The sequence below is a fragment of the Portunus trituberculatus genome, chromosome 32, assembly GCF_017591435.1.
Source record: "Portunus trituberculatus isolate SZX2019 chromosome 32, ASM1759143v1, whole genome shotgun sequence".
NCBI lineage: Eukaryota > Metazoa > Arthropoda > Malacostraca > Decapoda > Portunidae > Portunus > Portunus trituberculatus.
The window spans coordinates 11632418-11651139 of NC_059286.1; the positions used below are offsets into that span (position 1 = coordinate 11632418).

At 42.7% G+C, this 18722-nt stretch overlaps 4 protein-coding genes and 1 long non-coding RNA gene across 8 annotated transcripts in view; 3 read left to right on the plus strand and 2 right to left on the minus strand.

The window, feature by feature from the left end:
- Positions 1–381: 381 nt before the first annotated feature.
- LOC123512062 (STING ER exit protein-like) lies at positions 382–3184 on the minus strand. Its single transcript, XM_045268240.1, has 4 exons — positions 3042–3184; positions 2605–2822; positions 1473–1628; positions 382–844 (listed from the first exon to the last, which is right to left on the minus strand). Exons 1-4 carry the CDS (start codon positions 3160–3162, stop codon positions 698–700), a joined length of 642 nt encoding a protein of 213 aa, XP_045124175.1. The 5' UTR covers positions 3163–3184; the 3' UTR covers positions 382–697.
- Positions 1521–3596, plus strand: LOC123512064. Its single transcript, XR_006677019.1, has 3 exons — positions 1521–1648; positions 2997–3205; positions 3296–3596. It is a non-coding gene; the product is annotated as an uncharacterized LOC123512064 (long non-coding RNA).
- A 780-nt stretch (positions 3597–4376) lies between these two features.
- On the plus strand, positions 4377–12372 carry LOC123512059 (small RNA 2'-O-methyltransferase-like). Of its 4 annotated transcripts, XM_045268229.1 has the most exons (8): positions 4377–4635; positions 5834–5898; positions 6421–6554; positions 6887–6991; positions 7205–7347; positions 7589–7777; positions 7947–8549; positions 11758–12372. In XM_045268229.1, the coding sequence occupies exons 1-8, from the start codon at positions 4631–4633 to the stop codon at positions 12014–12016; spliced, it is 1503 nt and encodes a 500-aa protein (XP_045124164.1). In that variant the 5' UTR covers positions 4377–4630; the 3' UTR covers positions 12017–12372. The 4 variants fall into 4 exon arrangements, with proteins under 4 accessions (XP_045124164.1, XP_045124166.1, XP_045124165.1 ...); XM_045268231.1 differs by lacking the exons at positions 4377–4635; positions 5834–5898 and having other exon boundaries at positions 7210–7347; XM_045268230.1 differs by lacking the exons at positions 4377–4635; positions 5834–5898 and having other exon boundaries at positions 6483–6616.
- A 126-nt stretch (positions 12373–12498) lies between these two features.
- On the minus strand, positions 12499–16850 carry LOC123512057 (2-(3-amino-3-carboxypropyl)histidine synthase subunit 2-like). The gene is given in 7 exon segments (XM_045268227.1): positions 12499–12845; positions 13064–13514; positions 13517–14041; positions 14146–14375; positions 15325–15437; positions 15710–15904; positions 16694–16850. Coding segments are annotated over 6 exon segments (1671 nt in total). The 5' UTR covers positions 15854–15904; positions 16694–16850; the 3' UTR covers positions 12499–12637.
- Positions 16851–17588: 738 nt separating this feature from the next.
- Positions 17589–18722, plus strand: part of LOC123511822 (bifunctional heparan sulfate N-deacetylase/N-sulfotransferase-like) — a 26429-nt gene continuing 25295 nt past the window's right edge. The window contains 2 exon segments of the mRNA XM_045267869.1: positions 17589–17707; positions 18465–18722. The exon segment at positions 18465–18722 is cut by the window's right edge and continues 214 nt beyond it. Of these exon segments, the coding sequence (XP_045123804.1) occupies positions 18668–18722 (55 nt within the window). The 5' untranslated portion in view covers positions 17589–17707; positions 18465–18667.

The following is an 18722-nucleotide window of genomic DNA, read 5'->3' on the forward strand; positions in this document are numbered from 1 at the left end:
TATACTGCTATTATTTCTCAGTGTCTTGTGTGACGAAGAAAGCGAGGTATTATAATGGTAGACTTCGATATTATGACTACCTCAATGCCGAGCTAGAAACAGATAGGCATTCTTTTCGTAGATGACGTAGAATGATTATTAGAATATCCTTAGAATCATGGAAACCCCTTTGAAAATGTACATCATTTTCACTGATTCAGCCAAGGGTACCAAAAACTGAGATTAAAAAAAGGCCCACTGATTATTTTATTTATCTTCCATTTTTTTTATTGATCTGAGAACATGTGCTGCATATATAAAGTTCACCATAACATCATGAACTCATACAAATCTGAAGCTCCTATTTTTCTGCTTTCCCCCACAGGATATCATACCACAGAGTAAGAAACTTGTGATTTATTCAGCCATTTGTGAACATAGTGATGAAAGATTTATGTACACACATTTCCAAAATATTAACTTTTATTAATCTAGACAGTTCGAGGTATGAGAGAGAGAGAGAGAGAGAGAGAGAGAGAGAGAGAGAGAGAGAGAGAGAGAGAGAGAGAAATTACAGATAAAAGCACACAAACTTATCTTGCACTGAAAATTACAGACATTAAACTTTCTGTAGGTAATAAAAATATACACTAGAAACTAAACTTAAGACACTCATAACTCTCACAACGATCAAACACACACACACACACACACACATTCACTGGTTGATGAGTGTTCCACGAGCTTGCTTAGGTGCTGTTCCTTCCTCTGTGGTCTGCTGACTCTTGCGCTTGTTCATCCCTTTCCTCTCTAACTGCTTCTCTATAATCCTGGCGTTGTTTGCATAGGAATCAGCAACTTCTCTCTGTAATGGTAAATATGTAGAGGTTTTCCAGGGCACTAAAGACTTAATTCTACAGCAATAGTAAATTAAGGAATGAGATTGATTACTATTATTTTATCCTTATATGAGAGAAAATTTGGCCAAAAGTAATGAAAGCAATCAACCAGTACTCTCAGTCATTCATCCCTTTCTCTGGTACACTCTGGAACTCCCTGCCTGCTTCTGTGTTTCTATCTCCCTATGACCTGAACTCATTGAAGAGGGAAATTTCAAGACATTTATTCCATTCTTTTCGCTAACTCTCTCGAACCTGCAAGGGGACTGGCATCTACATGAGACTTTTTGTTTAGTCGATTTTGTTGCCCATGGTCAGATTTATCCTCTTATAGAAAAAAAAAAAAAAAAAAAAAAAACACATGTTCACCATACACCATTGACCCCTTCAGTACCACGACACATTTCCATATTCATTCTCCTTACTATATGGTATACAGCTTCAGAAACTTATGTGTGGATAAAAATAGTGAAGACTCTGGCCATTAATCTTCTAACCTATTCAGACCCTTCCTAATGTAAATAAAATCATCTAATCATACACAAAAGTGGTAAAAATGTGTTCCAGAACTGAAGGGATTGAATCATAACTTACAGCTTCAATTTCATCTTCCTCTTCATCAATGGTAGACACAGTGACCGATGAAAATTTCCCCATGTTTTTAGTATGGCGAGTGATGAGGATGCGGTCTTTAGGTTTGTCCTCCACCTGCTGTGCCACTGACTTCCCACCGCTCTGCACCACACTGCCCTGGGGAACGACACACTCAGGTTAGGCAAATGTTCATGGGATTGCTTTTGGCATGTCATTTGATTTGGTCTATCATGTTATCTATTTTCTATTCTATTTATTTATTTTTTTTCATGTCTGGTTTGTTATTTAAGTTTTCCGTCAAATGTCCGTGGTAAAGATTGCTAATACCACATGGTTTGATTTGGTCTATTTATTTATTTATTTTTTTTCAGTCTTTGTTTTGTTATTGATAAATATCTTGTGTGTTTTGTTGTGGTTGTTTTATATATTATGTTTTAGAGGTGTTTAATTAGTCTCATTTTTCTCTCGTGGTCAAATGTTTGTGGTAAAAATGGCTAATACCACATAGTTTAATTTAGTCCACTTTTTTTTCTGTCTTTGTTTTGTTGTTATTAAGTATTTTGTGTTTTCAGTGGCTGTTTTAAATATCATGTTTTTGAGGTGATTTAGTCTATTCAATAATTTTTCTTAACTTTTACCTGATCCTCTGAGTCTCAATACACTTTACATTCCATAAAAAACACTGTTAATTCTTATCTTCACAACAAAACACTATGTTATTCTGAGTCTTATTAATTTCAGCATTCCATAAAAACATAAAACATTAATTCTTATCTTTCAACAAAACACTATATTGTTGCAAGTTTCATTTATCTTAGCAATCCACCCAAAAAACAATAATTCTTACCTTCACAACAAAACACTATACCATTCTGAGTCTCATTAACTTCAGTAATCCACCAAAAACACCACCAATTTTTACTTTCACAACAAAACACTATTTCATTAATCTTAGCATTGCATAAAAGAAACCATTAATTCTTATTTTTATAAAACACTATACCATTCTGAGTCTCATTCACCTCAGCACTCCACAAAACACACCACTAATAACCATCACAACAAAGCACTACACTATATCAAACACCAATCCAACTTCCACTAGCACTCCACAAAACACACCAACTCTCACCTTTACAACGAACACAATATTAGCCGTCAAATTGTGCTGGTAGTAGAGGAGGAGGCCACACTTCTTGCACTTTTTCCTGTGTTGCTTCTCCACGCCCTCTGACCTCCTGATGTACACTATCTCCTCCGGGTCACACACCAGGCGATGGGCATGGCGAGACCCATCGATGACTCGCGCTCCGTCACGCTTACGTAGAGGCAACTTCTCCAGCAAGCAGTCTGGGGGGTTAAGGTGGTATGAGGGAGAGAGGGAGAGAGAGAGAGAGAGAGAGAGAGAGAGAGAGAGAGAGAGAGAGAGAGAGAGAGAGAGAGAGAAACATAGACACACAGAGAAACACAGACACACAGAGAAATGAAGTAAAAATAAATATAATAACTCTCCTTAATTCCTAGAGCACAGAAGAGAGCTAAGCAAACAAGAGCGACAGACCAACTCACCCAGAATGAGAGCCATCTGGCCACACAAGCAGTAGTAGACAATGAGCGGCTTGTCTTCACTGTACTCCTGCTGGTCCTTGGCATCAGATACCACCACGCTGCCTGACACCACCTTGGGCATGATGGACACTCACCCTGCTCTCTTCCTGTAAACATTAAGAAAGGTTAGCATTTAAGAACCATCTCCAGTCCAGTCCAGTAGTGGTCGTGGTCATTGTTCCCTGCCTGTTGCTCACCGTTCTCTCCTTCTGCAGGCTGCTGAAGGACTGAGACTAGAACACTGGAGGGAACAGGACCTACGAAGCAGTACAAAGCGTAAAAGGTCACAAGAAGAAGAAGAAAAAGAAGGGATAAACTTGTCTTCGGCTCCCACTGTTGCTACTTTTAAATTTAATTGTTATTCTGTATTTTCTGTCGTAACCTTCTCAATGTTTTGATATTTCTCCTTGCATCGTTAACCCCTTCATGAAGTATTTCCATATTCATTCTGCTTACTATTTGGTAATTTTATACAGCTTCGGAAACTCATGTGAGGGATTAAAATAGTGAAGACTGGGGCCCTTACTCTTCTGACCTTCAAATACTCTTGCTGATGTCAATAAAATGGTCTTATCGTACACAAATCTCAAGGTAAAAATGTGTCCCAGTATTGAAGGGGTTAAAGTGAGGGGTAAACTGAGTTGTATTTTTAAGGGTTTAGAAAGTTAATAATCAAAATTAAGTGTATTGTAAAGAACAGGTTGTGGAAACTAATGGAGTGGGTATTTTGGATATTTTCTTTCGTTTCATACTTAGATATTCCAACAAGTTAGTGAACATTCATTTTAATTTTTCTCATTTTATTCCATTTTTATTATCATTTTCCTCACCTGTTAACTTGTGCTCCCCTAGTAATTTCCAGATAATCTCCTCGTCATGCCTAACTGAGCAGCTTGCCACGACCACTGAATAGACAAGTGATTAAGTTAGTAAGCCACGAAGCCACTTAAATAACCCGGCCAGTCTTTTTACCTAGTACTAGTATTAATTCAACGTTCCCAGCTTTATACTCGTCACAGAAAATTATTCAGGCGCTTTTCTTCTAAATTTGGTTACTATTTGTGTTAATAATAGCATACTCACCTAATCATGAACACCAATTTCACCAAACGTTTAGAAGAGTGTGGTATCACCTTACTTTGTTTACGTCTGATGATGATGATGATGATTTCCTTTTATATTGGGATACGTCCTTCTTGTGACTTATTATTATTATTCGTTTTACAGCTTTTTGTTATATATTCTATTACATTATTTCAGTTTTCAAGATACAGAGTTTTGTACAATAAGTTTTCTCACACATTATTATGCATTCTATACCTCCCTACTCTATAATTGACCTCCAAAACCCTTACCATCTTTCTGTAAGCCACATTATTGTTTCACCTCACAATTAAATCAATCCACACTCAATAGCAGCATTTTTATCATTATTGTTATCGATGTAAAATAAAGTAGGCACGTATCTCTCAAAATTTCGCGGGTTTAGGTGAGGGACGGCCGGTGGTCTTTAAGAATAGGAATCACTTGCTTGACACAGCTTCCCAGACATGAGGTGAGCCACAAACCACACCCTGAACATCTCCCTGCCAGCCTGCACTAGTCCCGCCCCCGTTGTCACTGTCATGCGGGGTTGGGGTGTGGAGGGGCGGGGCTGTCAAGGCCTCCCCGTGGTGCTGTGTGTGTGTGTGTGTGTGGTGGCTGCTTGCGGTGTGAGGGGACTGACTGCGTGAAACAAGGGACTAGATGTGTTAATAGACTGGCTGTGTTGCGAGATAAATTGTGTTGAGTTGCTTTTTGTTTAGAGGCTGAGTGTATGGAAAGGCTGATTGTGTTAAAAGTGTGTTAGTTTAATCATTGTGTTAAGAGAGACGCGGTGCAGGACTTACTGTGTTAAAAGGAGTAATTTTGATTGGTAGAATGGTTGTGTTGAGGGGCTGATAATGTGGAGTAATTGTGTTAGATCATTGATTGTGTTGATAGATACATTATGCTAAGAGATTGTGCTAGATAGACTAATTATATAAAAAGGTCTGAGTGTATTAAGAGACATTATATAAAGGAAGTGAGTATGTTAAAAGAGATTGTGTTAAGGTGACGAGTGCATTGCGAGACATTCTATCAACTCCTTTAGTACTGGGACGTTTTTTTACCATCCGTTTTGAGATGATTGGACAATTTCATTTACATTAAGAAGGGTCTGTGCAGATGAGAAGATTAATAGCCAGGGTCTTCACTAGTTTAATCCTCACATAAGTTTGCGAAGCTTTATAAAATCGCCAAATAGTAAGCAGAATGAATATGGAAATGTGTCATGGTACTGAAGTGGTTAAGGGGTTCTGCTAAAGGACTGATTTTAAAGGCTTGTGTCAGGTCAGGTCAGGTGTAGGTCAGGAAGCTTGGCCTTTGTATTGGCTCTTCCTTGGTGTTGTTCCTTATCATTTTATTCTGCTCTGTCCAAGTTTTTTTTAATTTCTCTTCCGCAATTCATACAGCTTCTTTCTTTTCTTCTATCCATCAATTCTTTACTGACTTTCTCTCTTCTTCCTCATTTCATACACAGTTTCTTTCTTTTCTTCTATCCATCAATTCTTCTACTGACTTTCTTCTTCCACATTTCATACACTCTTTCCTTCTCCTCTGTCCATTAAGTTCTTTCACTGACTTTCTCTCTTCTTCCACATTTCATACACTTTCCTTCTTGTCTTGTATCCTTCAATGTTTACCTAAACCTTCGTATGTCATCCACACAGCACTCTTGATATGGACCCATTGAGTTCACCAGGGAAGGACCAGCACCAGGAGTCCCCAGCCATAGGTGAGGATTGGCTGTCACATTTCTCTCTCTCTCTCTCTCTCTCTCTCTCTCTCTCTCTCTCTCTCTCTCTCTCTCTCTCTCTCTCTCTCTCTCTCTCTCTCTCTCTCTCTCTCTCTCTCTCTCTCTCTCTCTCTCTCTCTCTCTCTCTCTCTCTCTCTCTCTCTCTCTCTCTCTCTCTCTCTCTTTTCTTTCTTTTCTTTCTTTTCTCTTCCTCTTTGTCTTCTCTCGTTCTTTTCTCTTTTTTTTTCTCTTCTCTTCTTTCCTCTTCTCTCCTCTCCTCTCCTCTCTCAGTGTGTCAGAAGAGGCTAAGTAGTTATAATAATAATATGTGTAATGAAGAAATTTAGTGTATTGTAAAGAACAGGGAATGGAAACTATTGGAATGGGTATTCTGTGTATTTTCTTTAGTTTCATGGAGGGTGTTCATACTCAGATCATCCAACAAGTTAGTGTGCAGAGAGGGCATGTAATAAGACAACCTTGCTGAGTTTTGTAATGCAACAGCAATCTCCCATGCCACAGTTCCTCAGAGTGACTCCAGCTCAAGAGGAATGGTGATATCTGGGGACAAGCTAGTGTTCTTCCCACCTCTGTATGTGCAGCGGTACCAGGCTGTGCAGGAGATCATCACTACCAGCAAGATGCCCGTCACTAAAGTAAGCCATGTGTGTTGCTTACTCCTCGTCACTGAGTCAACTTTTTCTCTCTGGAGTTTATGGTTTGTTTGCCCCTCGTTGCCTTGTTTTTGTCTGTCTTTTCTTTTCTTTATATGGGGTTTATGATTTTGTTTACTCATTATCTGAAGTTTTTGTCTCTCTTCTCTTCTTTTATATGGTCTTTGTGATTTTGTTTATTCCCCATTGCTTACAGTTTTTGTCTCTTCTCTTTCCTTTATATGCATTCCTCTCCATGTAATATTTATGTTAGAAGAGAGACGTCTAGGCAAGTCTTCACCTCAGTGTTCACCAGCTGCTCTACCCCTGCACAGGTGGTGGACATTGGAAGTGCAGAGCTGAAATTCTTCCGCAACTTGCGATACATCAATGGAGTGCAAGAAGTGGTGCTGGTGGATGTTGACGAGGAAACGCTTCAGGTACAGTGGTGTATTCCTTGTACTCCTGTGTGCACCTCCACCCAGTAGTCACTGACTCATTTATGTTGAGTATGGCATCTCTGCAACCCACATCTATCCCATACATATCCATCACTCCCATCATGGATGGTGAGGGCCTCTCGACACCATTGCTGTACATGTTTCTCTTCCAGTCTCTCTCTCTCTGTATTGTAGTTGCACTGTTCCTTGCAGAGTAGCAAGCACCGAGTGCAGCCGCTGATGGCAGACTTCCTGCTGCGGCGACAGGAGCCTCTCAGTGTGAAGGTGGTGTGCGGCGACGCCCGGGTGTACGACCCACTTCTCTCTGGGGCCCAGGTGGTCACCCTCATTGAAGTGTGAGTCCAAGCACAACACTCTGTAGTGAGGAGGTGCATACTTCATGTCTAGCCAGGTGACAGTAATCCTGAATCAGAACAACAGCTTGCATCAGTGTGGCAAAGGTCACTGTGGTGTTCAACAAAGCTGTCACGCCAGCCACTGGCCATTATGGAAAGGCTCTGAGTCTTGAGTGCATCTTCCTAATGTAGTAGCATACAAGTAGGAATGTTTTGACAGGTACTTTTCTTGTTTGTGCAGCATTGAGCACATGAATGAGTGTGACCTGCCGGCCCTGGTGCAGTGTGTGTTCCAGCAGGTGAGGCCACACCTGGTGGTGGTCACCACCCCTAATGCTGATTTCAACAAGTTCTTCCCCAACCACACCCCAGGAAAGTTCCGGCATTGGGATCACAAGTTTGAGTGGACGGCACAGGAATTCCAGCACTGGTAAACACCAAACAGTCAGCAGCACATGACTCATTACTATAACACTCTTCTCGTAACCCTTGTGTAATATGTGGCAATTATGATTCAGTCTTCCGGATGTTCATGCTTGTGTGTGTCCTGCCCTCTGCATCAAAGCTGAGCTCTGAGCTACTCCTCCCTTTCGTCTCAGGTGTCTGGGTGTGGTGGAGGAGTACCAGGACTACACAGTGGAGTTTTCTGGCTGCGGTCTAGGGCCGGATGGCACCTTCTGTACTCAGGTGGCCACTTTTTGCCACCACACACAGTACCAAGAGCATTCAGAGCCTTTACTCAGAACAACCATGACCGCTGCCTCCTTTGGGGAGGTGAGAAGCTCGTCACAGACTGCCGGACTGGAGAGTGTGTACAAAATTGTAGCAGAGTGTGAATTTCCGGTGGACAAGAGAACCAAGGAGGAATTTGAGGTGGATTACGCCATGAATCGCTTCAACTCCTTAAGAAATTTCCTGGTGGCAGGGGAACGCCAGGGCAGTGAGTCCAGCCTTCCTCTGTGGCAGCAGCAGGACAGAGGCCTTGGACTACTCTCTCCTCCTGATGGCCCCTTGTCCTCAGACTGCATCCACTATCTCACACCACACTTTGATAGCGAAGAGGCCGTGTACAAGGCCGGGGACGTGAAGAATGAGTACTGCTTCTACATAATAGACAACAGATATGCTCTCATCCCTATAAGGTCCCTCGCTCACTGGGTGAACAGTGGTGCTGACTCTGACCTCACCGATGAGCTCATCAGGTAAGATACTTACCCAAGACTCTCAACACACACACACACACACACACACACACACACACACACACACACACACACACACACACACCGCGTAGTGTAGTGGTTAGCACACTCATCTCAACCGAGAGGGCCTGGGTTCGAATCCTGGGCGTGGCGAGGCAAATTGGTGAGCTCTTAATGTGTAGCCCCTATTTACCTAGTAGTAAGTAGGTACAGGATGTAATTCAAGGGATTGTGGCCTTGCTTTCCCGGTGTGTGGAGTGTGGGGTGGTCTCAGTTATACCCAAAGATCGGTCTATGAGCTCTGAGCTCGCTCCATGATGGGGAAGGCTGACTGGGTGATCTGCAGGCAGTCATGATAACACACACACACACACACACACACACACACACACACACACACACACACACACACACACACACACACACATACATAAATGTTTGCCATTTTGTAGATTTTTTGTGTACTTCTCTGTGATTGTAGCTGTGTTTGTTCATGGCAATAATGAAGTTTCATACCATGTATTGATGTGGTTGGTGTGATGGTGGTGCACTAAACTCTTGATATAGTGAACTTATTGACTTCTTCTAAGAGGAAGGTTTCAAAACATTTTTCCCTCACTTCTGGAAAACTCTTTTAAATTTTAAGGGAAAAGGCAACCCAGTGGGCCTTATTTTTCCATTTTTGTTGCCCTTGGCCAGTTTCCTCTCCTGCATGGGGAAAAAAAAAAAAAAACAGGCTCACAGAAAGGTTGGTATCTGCAGTGGTGTTTACAGTGAAGCCTTTTTGTAAACACAGATCATCATGCTGGGTGAGTAGTTAATTAATACATATTGACACAGCAGTAACTCTGGGTTGGAAAGACACACCACGGAGCAAGACACGTTGGCTGGCTCTGTGTGATGCACCTGGCAGTGTGTGTGTGTGCCCACGCCACACTCAGATGTGAGTGTAGGGCTTGCTTGTCTGGTGCACTTGAGGGTTTGTTGTATCCAATATTCATTGCATCAAGGGTTTAGTGTAGTAACGCATCATCATACTCATTGTCACTGGCATCATTAGGCTGTAAGACTGATAGCTTTACTAGAATACTCTGGTGTACATGTATAACCAATGTGTCTGTATTTTTTTAGTACATCTACAGAATATTACATATTAATTCATGTAAAACAATATCATGAAGCGTTTTGGTGCATTGTGGGAGTCGATGGTGTGGGGCAGTGCTGCTGACTGAGGCGGTTCAACCCTCACCATGAAACTTGTGAATTTGCATTCATTATATCATTATAACTCCTAACTGGCTAAAATATTTATACTTCTGTGTTATTACAATTAGCATCTATGTATGTGTGTATGTATATTCTAAAGGGGGTGACTTGCATTGCCTTATTGCTGTGCTACAGAGCCTGAGGAGGCAGTGGAGGCCCCTCGGCCCAGGCTTGTCGGGTGCATGGCAAGTGTTGGTGCAGCTGTGCCGGACTGCTGCCAGGCCTGCTTTGCTGTGCAATTGGGGGGGAAAGGGACAGATAGACTGATAAACAAACAAACAGATAGAGACCAAAGACAGAGTATGTGTGTGTGTGTGTATGTGGATGTGTGTGCGTGTACATGTTATTATTGTATTCTACTTTGAATTGGTGCAAGTTTTGGGCAAAGGTCTTGTTGCTTTTTCTAGTCTGTTTTGATCCAGGTTATTTTTGATTGTGGATGTTCCCTGCTCATGTCTTTTACGTAGTGTGAGCAAGAGGTTGCTGTGTCACCCAGGTGTGGTGGCTTTAATTACCAGTGTGCTTGTTTCCCTCGTCGTGTGACTCAGTGGGTGGGAGGACGTGGCAGCTGTGCCATCTAGATTGGGAAGGACACACTGGTGTGCACTGCGCAGCTCCTATCAAAGTGCAACTCTGCCTGCATCTCTGCCTCAGCCACAGGAAGTGAGCTTGTGTTAGACACATTTACTCACCTGACATTCATGGAATCAGGAGATTGTGCTTACATTGTTTGTGCAACAAATATATCGCACTCATCACAAAGTAGCAAGTATTTTAGAAGTCTGTATAATTAACTGCAACACTGTTGAACATAAGAATACAACTTGCACTTCACAGATCTAAATAGCTTACAATATATATATATATATATATATATATATATATATATATATATATATATATATATATATATATATATATATATATATATATATATATATATATATATATATATATATATATATATAAGTACTTTAATAGTACAATATATGCGGGAATAAGTAAACCTTAGAGTGCAACAAGTGTTTCCTCGAGACACTTCCAGCAGCCACTGCTGTGAGAGAGACATACCACGCAACACACAAATATCACCTGCAGCCTCACAAGTTAACAGTGTTTCCCTCGTCATTTTTCCTTCCTTCCTCCCTTCCTTCTGCACTGTTTGTCCAGCTACATCATCACTGCTGGGGACTTGCCTTTCTTTCCCTGCCCTTCCTTTGAATCCTGATCCCAAAGCCCCTCACACCACTAACATGTACATACTGAGGGAAGCGTGACCAAAGAGACTGACTAGAATCAGCTTTAGTCCCACAGGGGACGCCTGAGGAGTGATAGTGCCGGCTAGTGACTAGAGTTTGGTAGAAGCTCATTTCAGCATGATGAGCTCTTGCTATATTTTTATATGTAATTTCTGCAAAAGCTTTGATAATTTGGAATATGTGAGAAGGAGGGTTTTTTTTTTTATGTATTACAAGTGTATCTGGTTGTGATCTTCACTGTCTTTCCACCACAGTGTGACACATCAAACAGTGTAGGTTGTGTTCAGGCAGCATCATGAACAGTGCAGTGGAGGAGTGGAGCTTCTCAGCCTGCACTGCAAGGCTGATCTCCACCCACCACTGTGCTGCTGTGTTCAGTATTGTGTGTGGTGCAGCATGTCACCATGTGCTGGAGAGACAGTGAGGGTGTCCCACTCCCTGTGATGGAAGGGAAAGGGACATCAGGGGCTTAGCATGGACTATGTACTGCTGAAACATGTAGAGGAGGCACTGCTTACCAGCCTGCGCTCATATAGTCCAGACAGAACAGTGCTACATTCCAATGATAGTTCTCTTCACCATTACCATGTTTTCTTCTACCACATGTCAAATATGTCAAAGATTATAAATAAAAATATCAAATCATTCAATCCATGACTTACATGGTGCCCATCGTCCTCCAGTCGAGCCGTAGCAGACGAGTGCTTCCAGACACAAGGCAGCGGCAGCTCCTGGGTTGGTAAGGTGATGCTGTACGAAGAGAGAGTTTCTTCTTCCAGGCTGACAGACTCTGACTCTGACCCTAACTCTAAGGACACAAGCTACACCAGCTGGCCCTCCATGGAAGCTTTGCACCACAATGCCTCCCAGCATGCCACCAGTGTGAAGGTCAAGTTGCAAATTGATGATGTTTGTGAAAATGACATTGAAAATTGGGACTGAGTTGAATGTGATTAGAATAGAAAAAAAAATAATAATTGCAATTCCATTGATAATTTTGACATTGACTCCAGTATGATCAGTAAATATATATAAAGGAAAAAAACGTGATCCACTAGTAATAGCGAGAATATTGGGAATGAGTTCAATATAGGAAGTCAAAGGAAAAAGCCAATAATTGTTGGACAAAGAGGTGGAGAGGCTTGAGTTTAGGGAGCACAGCATGTGGTGCATTTTTTATTTTTTACACCACAATAATTATTGGCATATAATTAAACATTTCTAATTTCATGAGCCAAAGATATGCAATTATCTGTCTTCCTGTCAGTTATTAAGTTTTTAAATCCATCAGTTTTTTTTTTTTTTTTTTTTTTTTTTTTTTTTTCATAAAATGAATAAAACTACTTGTGTTTCTTCAAATTTTCCATTTTGTTCTCATGTGCAGGAGAATCACAAGCAATAAAAATGCAACAGAAAAACAGTAATTCTGTAATAATGTCTGAAAGCAAGGAAGCTTTATTTGGTGAAGCTCATACAGAGTTAGCAGTACACATTGTGGTGTACTAGCCAGGTTGGTGTGTTAGTCGGTGCACTATAGAAGGACACGCAGCACCTATGCACTCATCACACTTTCTCGTCTTGGTATTCAGCAGCAATACCTTTCCTTCCCTCCACCACCACAGTACTGGCAGCAGGTGCAGGATGGGACGGGTCCAGCCCAGCCCAGGACCGTCCCCCAAGAACCTGCCCACCACCTCCTACATGTAGGGCAGCCAGAGCCTTGCCCTCTTGCACCATCACTGGTCCCGCTGTGCCTACCTCACTGCTGTCCCTGTACAAAACAAAGGCAGGACATTACACATTACTGTTATGTAAAAATAATTTTCATTTGTCAATTAAATTGTTTTTAAAATTATTTTCATAGTAAGCAAACTTGAAGATGTTTTCAAAATTATTAATATTATTGACTTTCATTTACTAAATTAGTAATTAACTTATTTTGGTCTGAAATATTGCAAGGGATGAATTTATTTTCCTGAGGTGACTCACCTTAAGCCAAGTGTCTGTGTCTGATTAGTGATGAGAGAGACGCTTGCCTCCTGCCGCCCAGCTGCCTCGCACACTGCCATGTGGTGTGCTCCACCAGGCAGCAAGGTACTAAAGTCAGACTCAAAGTTCATGCTCCACTCCCGGCCAGCCACCAGAGCCACCTCCACCTCCCAGGGAGCCACCAGCTTCCTATAGAGGACTGGGTCTGAGGCGCGGTCCACCAGCGTTGTCTCTGGACACGCCACATAGACAAACACGTCAATCTCGGAGACATTGGCCAGTTTTGGTTCATTGGGTTTGCCGACCACAAATGTGTAACTCCGTTTCCCAGCAGCCTTGATGATTGTCTTGAGCCGGGCAATTGCCTCTCGGTACCTGGCGACACCCAATGTCCCCGCCAGGACGCCAATGATCTGGGCATCACGAATCATTTCCAGTTTGATGTTGCGACGAAAAGACTCTGCATCCCTGAGACCTTCTGTACCTCGCCACCACTCGGCGGCAGGTGGTAGAAAGTGGCACTGGCAAAGCGCAGTAGAAGGCTATCCAAGGTGGGTCCTTTGGGACCTAAATAAATAAAGTTGCACTCATTAATATTAGCATTACTTGGTAACAATACACATCGTCCATTGAACTTTACTTCCCCATGGCTTTTTTCTGTATTTCTCTTAAAACTGGTGGAGTCATCAGATGTGCTAGAGTCATTATGACTGTTTCTGTGAACATTTTCCACTCCAGATTCATGGCACTTCCCTGAATCATCATGGTTGCATTTCAAGTCACTGTTGCAGGTCTCACACGCAATACAACAATTTACATTTTGTTCGTTACTGCTGGACCCTTTCCTTTCCCTGTGCTGTGAGTGACAGGCAAGTTTGTCCTCTGTGTCAGGAGTGGTGTGTTCCTCCCACTTCACACCCACCAGACTGGAGCACACCAGGTGAGGCAGTAAGTCATGCAACTCTGAAAACACTTCACCTGAAAAGAAATTAAAAGTGTGTACATTCTGATCAGATACTATAATTGTATCTTATTTTTCACCAAGAGAGAAGGAAGTGTCACAAGTGCCACTTTGGGCTTACCTGCCACATACTGACACCTGGCATCAAAGAGGAAGACCAATGGGTGGTCACCATTCATCTCCTCCTTCAGAGCTACCTTCAACCGCTCCAACATCCCACCAGTGTCCACGTGCAGCCTGGTGGGGACGTACAGCACAGGCAGTCGTTGTGAGGGACTCAGACAAGTGTTACCAAAATGTATCACAGCATCAGCTCCGACATGCTCCGCTGCCACCTCATCAACACAACAGCTGTGGAAGGAAGGCTGATTTAAAGACTTGCATGATTACATTTACTTGTTTAGCCTGATATCTGAAATCTGTTTGGGCACAGTGACACCACTAGAGCCTTCACTGTTCCATGCCACACTCTTCACCCTCTTCCACCTGTATTACTTGCCATAATCTCGTGTATATCCTCATTTTATGTCTAGTGGCAAGCAAATCCTCTCAAAGACTGCTGTTACCACTCCTAAGAGTGTTCCTTTCTTACCACACATGCCAAACAATTCATGTATTTGATGTATGTGAGTTCTAAATATGTGAAATGTATCAGATGTGAGTAACCTAAATGTGGCAAGTACTGTATGTATTCTCAATATGAAAGAAAAGTTCCCTATTATGTGAGCAGAAGCAGCAGTGACAGGTTGGTGCAGCAGGGTGGCTGACTTGCACTAGAGGTTGGAGGGTGCAAATGTTTCCCTCCTTACTCCCTAACTAACCAAAAACTGAACAATGAAGATCTCGAAAATGCCACAACTCTCCCCCAGTAACATTCACCAATCGCCATCCTCGTACTCATCTGCAGGCCATGCACCGCCAGGCTTAGTGCGAGTACAATTTCTAATATATTTTTTTTTAAATATTTTTTCATGTATCTTATAACTCATCTTTACTTAAGTGTTTTACTGTTGCTTTAGTGCTTTATTTTTATGAATTCCTGATAGAAATATTTACTGGGTTCAAAAATGGGTTGTGGAACCTAACTCCCAATAATGAGATGATATGTTCGATACATGCAAATTCTCATTATGCAAGCTTTTCACACAACATAACCCTTGCACATAACAAATACCTGGTGTACTCATACATTACTCTTGACATCCATTACTCTGATTTATATGATTTTTGTCTCTATCAATAAATATAAAGCAAGGATTTCAGATATAAAAAAGAAGTGTACAACTCTGCAAGAACCAACCTGCCATAAGTTGTATCTCCAAGGATGTACACCGGCTGGGCCAGCTGGCACATCAAGGCCTCGGCCACAGCTGCAGCGTCCCCAAGCAACTCATCAGGGAATTGTAGGCAAACCTGAGGATCAATGGGGCAATTTTTATGAAAGTCCTGCACCTGAGGCAAGGAAAGGACTTACTACCTCTCCTCCTCCTCCTCTCTCTACTCTTTACAAACAGAGATTACCTAAATTTGGTATAAGCAAGTAACCATGAAAGCCAAACCATCAGTTATGAATAATATTACAGGCTATATTTCAGGATAAATGTTGACAAATTCAAAACAAATTAGATGTAAGTATGGAGTAGTCTGCTTCTCCACACAGTACAAGTAGTAACAAGCATAATGACCTTGTGGTGGTGGCCCTGCCTGACCCACGCCACGCAGCGGCTGACCTCGTACATGTCCTGAAGGGCCAGGGAGGCGGCGCGGGACTCGCCCTCAGCCACCTGCCGCTGCAGCACATCTGTGCCCATGCTGGTGAAGGCAGACATCTTCCTGGCCAGTGAGTAGCAGCCAGGCAGCTTGATCTTGCTTCACCTGCTCTGATACATGCAAGTGCTCAGTTATTTAATGTATTGTTATGCATTAAATAATCTATGTAAATTCCCAGACAACTTTTTGGGCAAGTCATCGAGGAACTTTGAACTTTGAAATGTAATTATTTCAAATATATTTTGATGTTCATCACTGATTTGTTGCCTCCCACTGTCCCCACCCTGCTGTTTGATTATGGATATATGGGGGAATATGCTGGTAATCTAGTGTCTTCCCCCAAGGTTAATACATGGCAGATAAGAACATGGCAAAATAAAATTAGGTAAATGGTTGGTAAATATCAAGAAGAACAGCGCCGCCCTGCTATTCTTAAGCACAGTCAGAAGTAACAATGAGCAGTGTCACAATAAGGTGCAGTGAGGTGTTGGCCTGCATCCTGTCCTGACTCACTCTCAAGATACTCCATCAGTACCACAACAACCCCCATCTCCACTGCCATGGCTCTTCTCCCTGCACTATACCTGGAGCCTGTGTAATGTGTGTAGTCTGTGTAACAGCTGAGGGCGGCATTATTACTGTCTTACATCAAAATCAACACAGCCTTTCTCACCCTTCTCACCATATAGAGCTTTTTATTCTGAGTAATTTGAACCCATATATATCCGCCCCAATTCTTTTTTTTATAACGTTGATAACAGTTTTTAAGGATTTACCACTATTTGGTGTAAGACTAAATTTACCGAGAGAAATGACAGGTTGCCCCCCACAGCTGTACCTCCCTGTATTGCACCACACTCCTTACTTCATACAGTGCAGCAACACCCTCTGATGCTCACCATGCCAGGATGTGACCCCGTTTCCTTGACTTTCTGGATGGTCACACACGTGCAAGTTTTGTTTACATTGATGAACAAACTGTCACAGAAAGCGAGTCGCTTTTAGGAGATGCTCAACCATTCTATCCTGCTGGGTCCTGAAAGCTTGTGATCAGATAGCAGGAGAGCCTAGAGGAAAATAAAATTATATATATATATATATATATATATATATATATATATATATATATATATATATATATATATATATATATATATATATACATATATATATAATGACACACCACATTACTATCTGGTGGCAAACTGTGCGTATTTATGAAGGATAGCCCTGAGAATGGTATCATCCAAGAACCAGCAGGTAGCTGGTGCAGGTCAAAAAGCCTTAGGGGCGGGGGGTTTCTGCAGGCCTTACATGAGAGAGAGAGAGAGAGAGAGGTGAAGACGTGTACGGAAAGACACGAGAAAGAGTTGAACTTAAATCTCTGCGCTAAAAAGCGAATTTGTGATCATTTGAATCCCTGCGAGTAGAGTTTGCGTGTGAGGGAGGGTGCAAGTGTCCTGTGTGACTATTGCATGGTGACTTGTGTAATGTGTATTGATGTGTAATATATGAACACAAGGAGAAGCATGTATTCCTCCCACTGTTCCCTAGCTGTGACTGTTTTCACTGCAAGATTGAGTCAGAGGAGAGAGGATGGAGCCCCTATGGCCGTTCCCAGCCACCCACATGAATTTTTCTTCTTGTCCCTCGCACCCGACCCAAGCTCACAACAGTGTGAGGCGCCTCTTGTCTGATGCTGGTACATTTCAACATACACACAATGATCACAAGTGTATATTCTTACTACCAGCGGTCTCTTGTCCCCCCCATGTGTACTGACCCCCTCTCGTCAGTGTCGCCATGACGGTCGTGGTGGATGGATGTGGGTGGTGTTAGTGCTCTTGCCCCTTCATCCAGCGAGGTCACCAGGGCAGTATCGTTGCTTTGACCTGACCGTGACCCCTGGAGATGTAAGTTGAAGGTCACTGGGAGGCGGGGAAGTGAGATAATAGGGTGTGGTGAGCCTGGGGGTTTTGTTTGTATTGTATGTGATGGGTTTGTTTTGGTGAAATATACTTGTTTGTTTGTTAATGTGTCCAACAGATGTCAGTTTGCGGGGAATGCTCGGGTTTTGTTTGTTTTTTGTTGGTTTGCCGTGGTCTGGCACTTGGCATACGCACATACACACGCACACGCACGCACATATATTTATTGAATATATTGATGTGTTTTTAGTGCGGTCTAGTTTACGTAACACACACACACACACACACACACCAAATTCAGTCAGTGCCTCTTATAGTGAGCACTTTAACATACTTGAGTCGCCACGCCACACTTAACATTGCTGGCCACTCCTGACAGTAGTAACACAGCCATCACCACACAACACACCCACCACTCACCGGGCCACCACCACACACAACACACCCACCACTACTCAGGAATCAGGATATTCATGAGATCATCACCACACTATAGCTGTCACCGTCATTACTTTATTTACCACTTAATTTTACTGACACTTAACACTGCAGCTACCACAGTTAATATACTTTGTATGTAACACTAGGTAACAGCCACCACACTTAACACACCTCAAAACAGCCACCACAGTGAACACAGCAGCAGTGTTGTGGTTGTGTTTGTGTGGAGTGGGCAGTGAGTGGTTGTGTGGTGTTTGCTCCCTGACCTTTGGTGGGCTGAGTGGCATTGTGTTCTTTGCAGTAGTGCTTGGAGTGTGTGTTGCTGGCGACCCCTGCAGCAGCAGCAGCAGCTGGAAGTGGTGGTGGTGAGCACCACCCCACACGCCAATGCCCCCCGGGGTTGCCGCCACCTCTGCCGCCCGGCCATGGCAGGAGGAGTGGTGGCCTCCAGCAGGGAGCAGCGCCCCGGCCAGGAGTTGGGAGTGTGAGAGTGGGTGAGGCCCCATGGAGGGTGATCAGAGCCCCGGCAGCTCTGCTGTCTCCCAGGACACTTATTTAT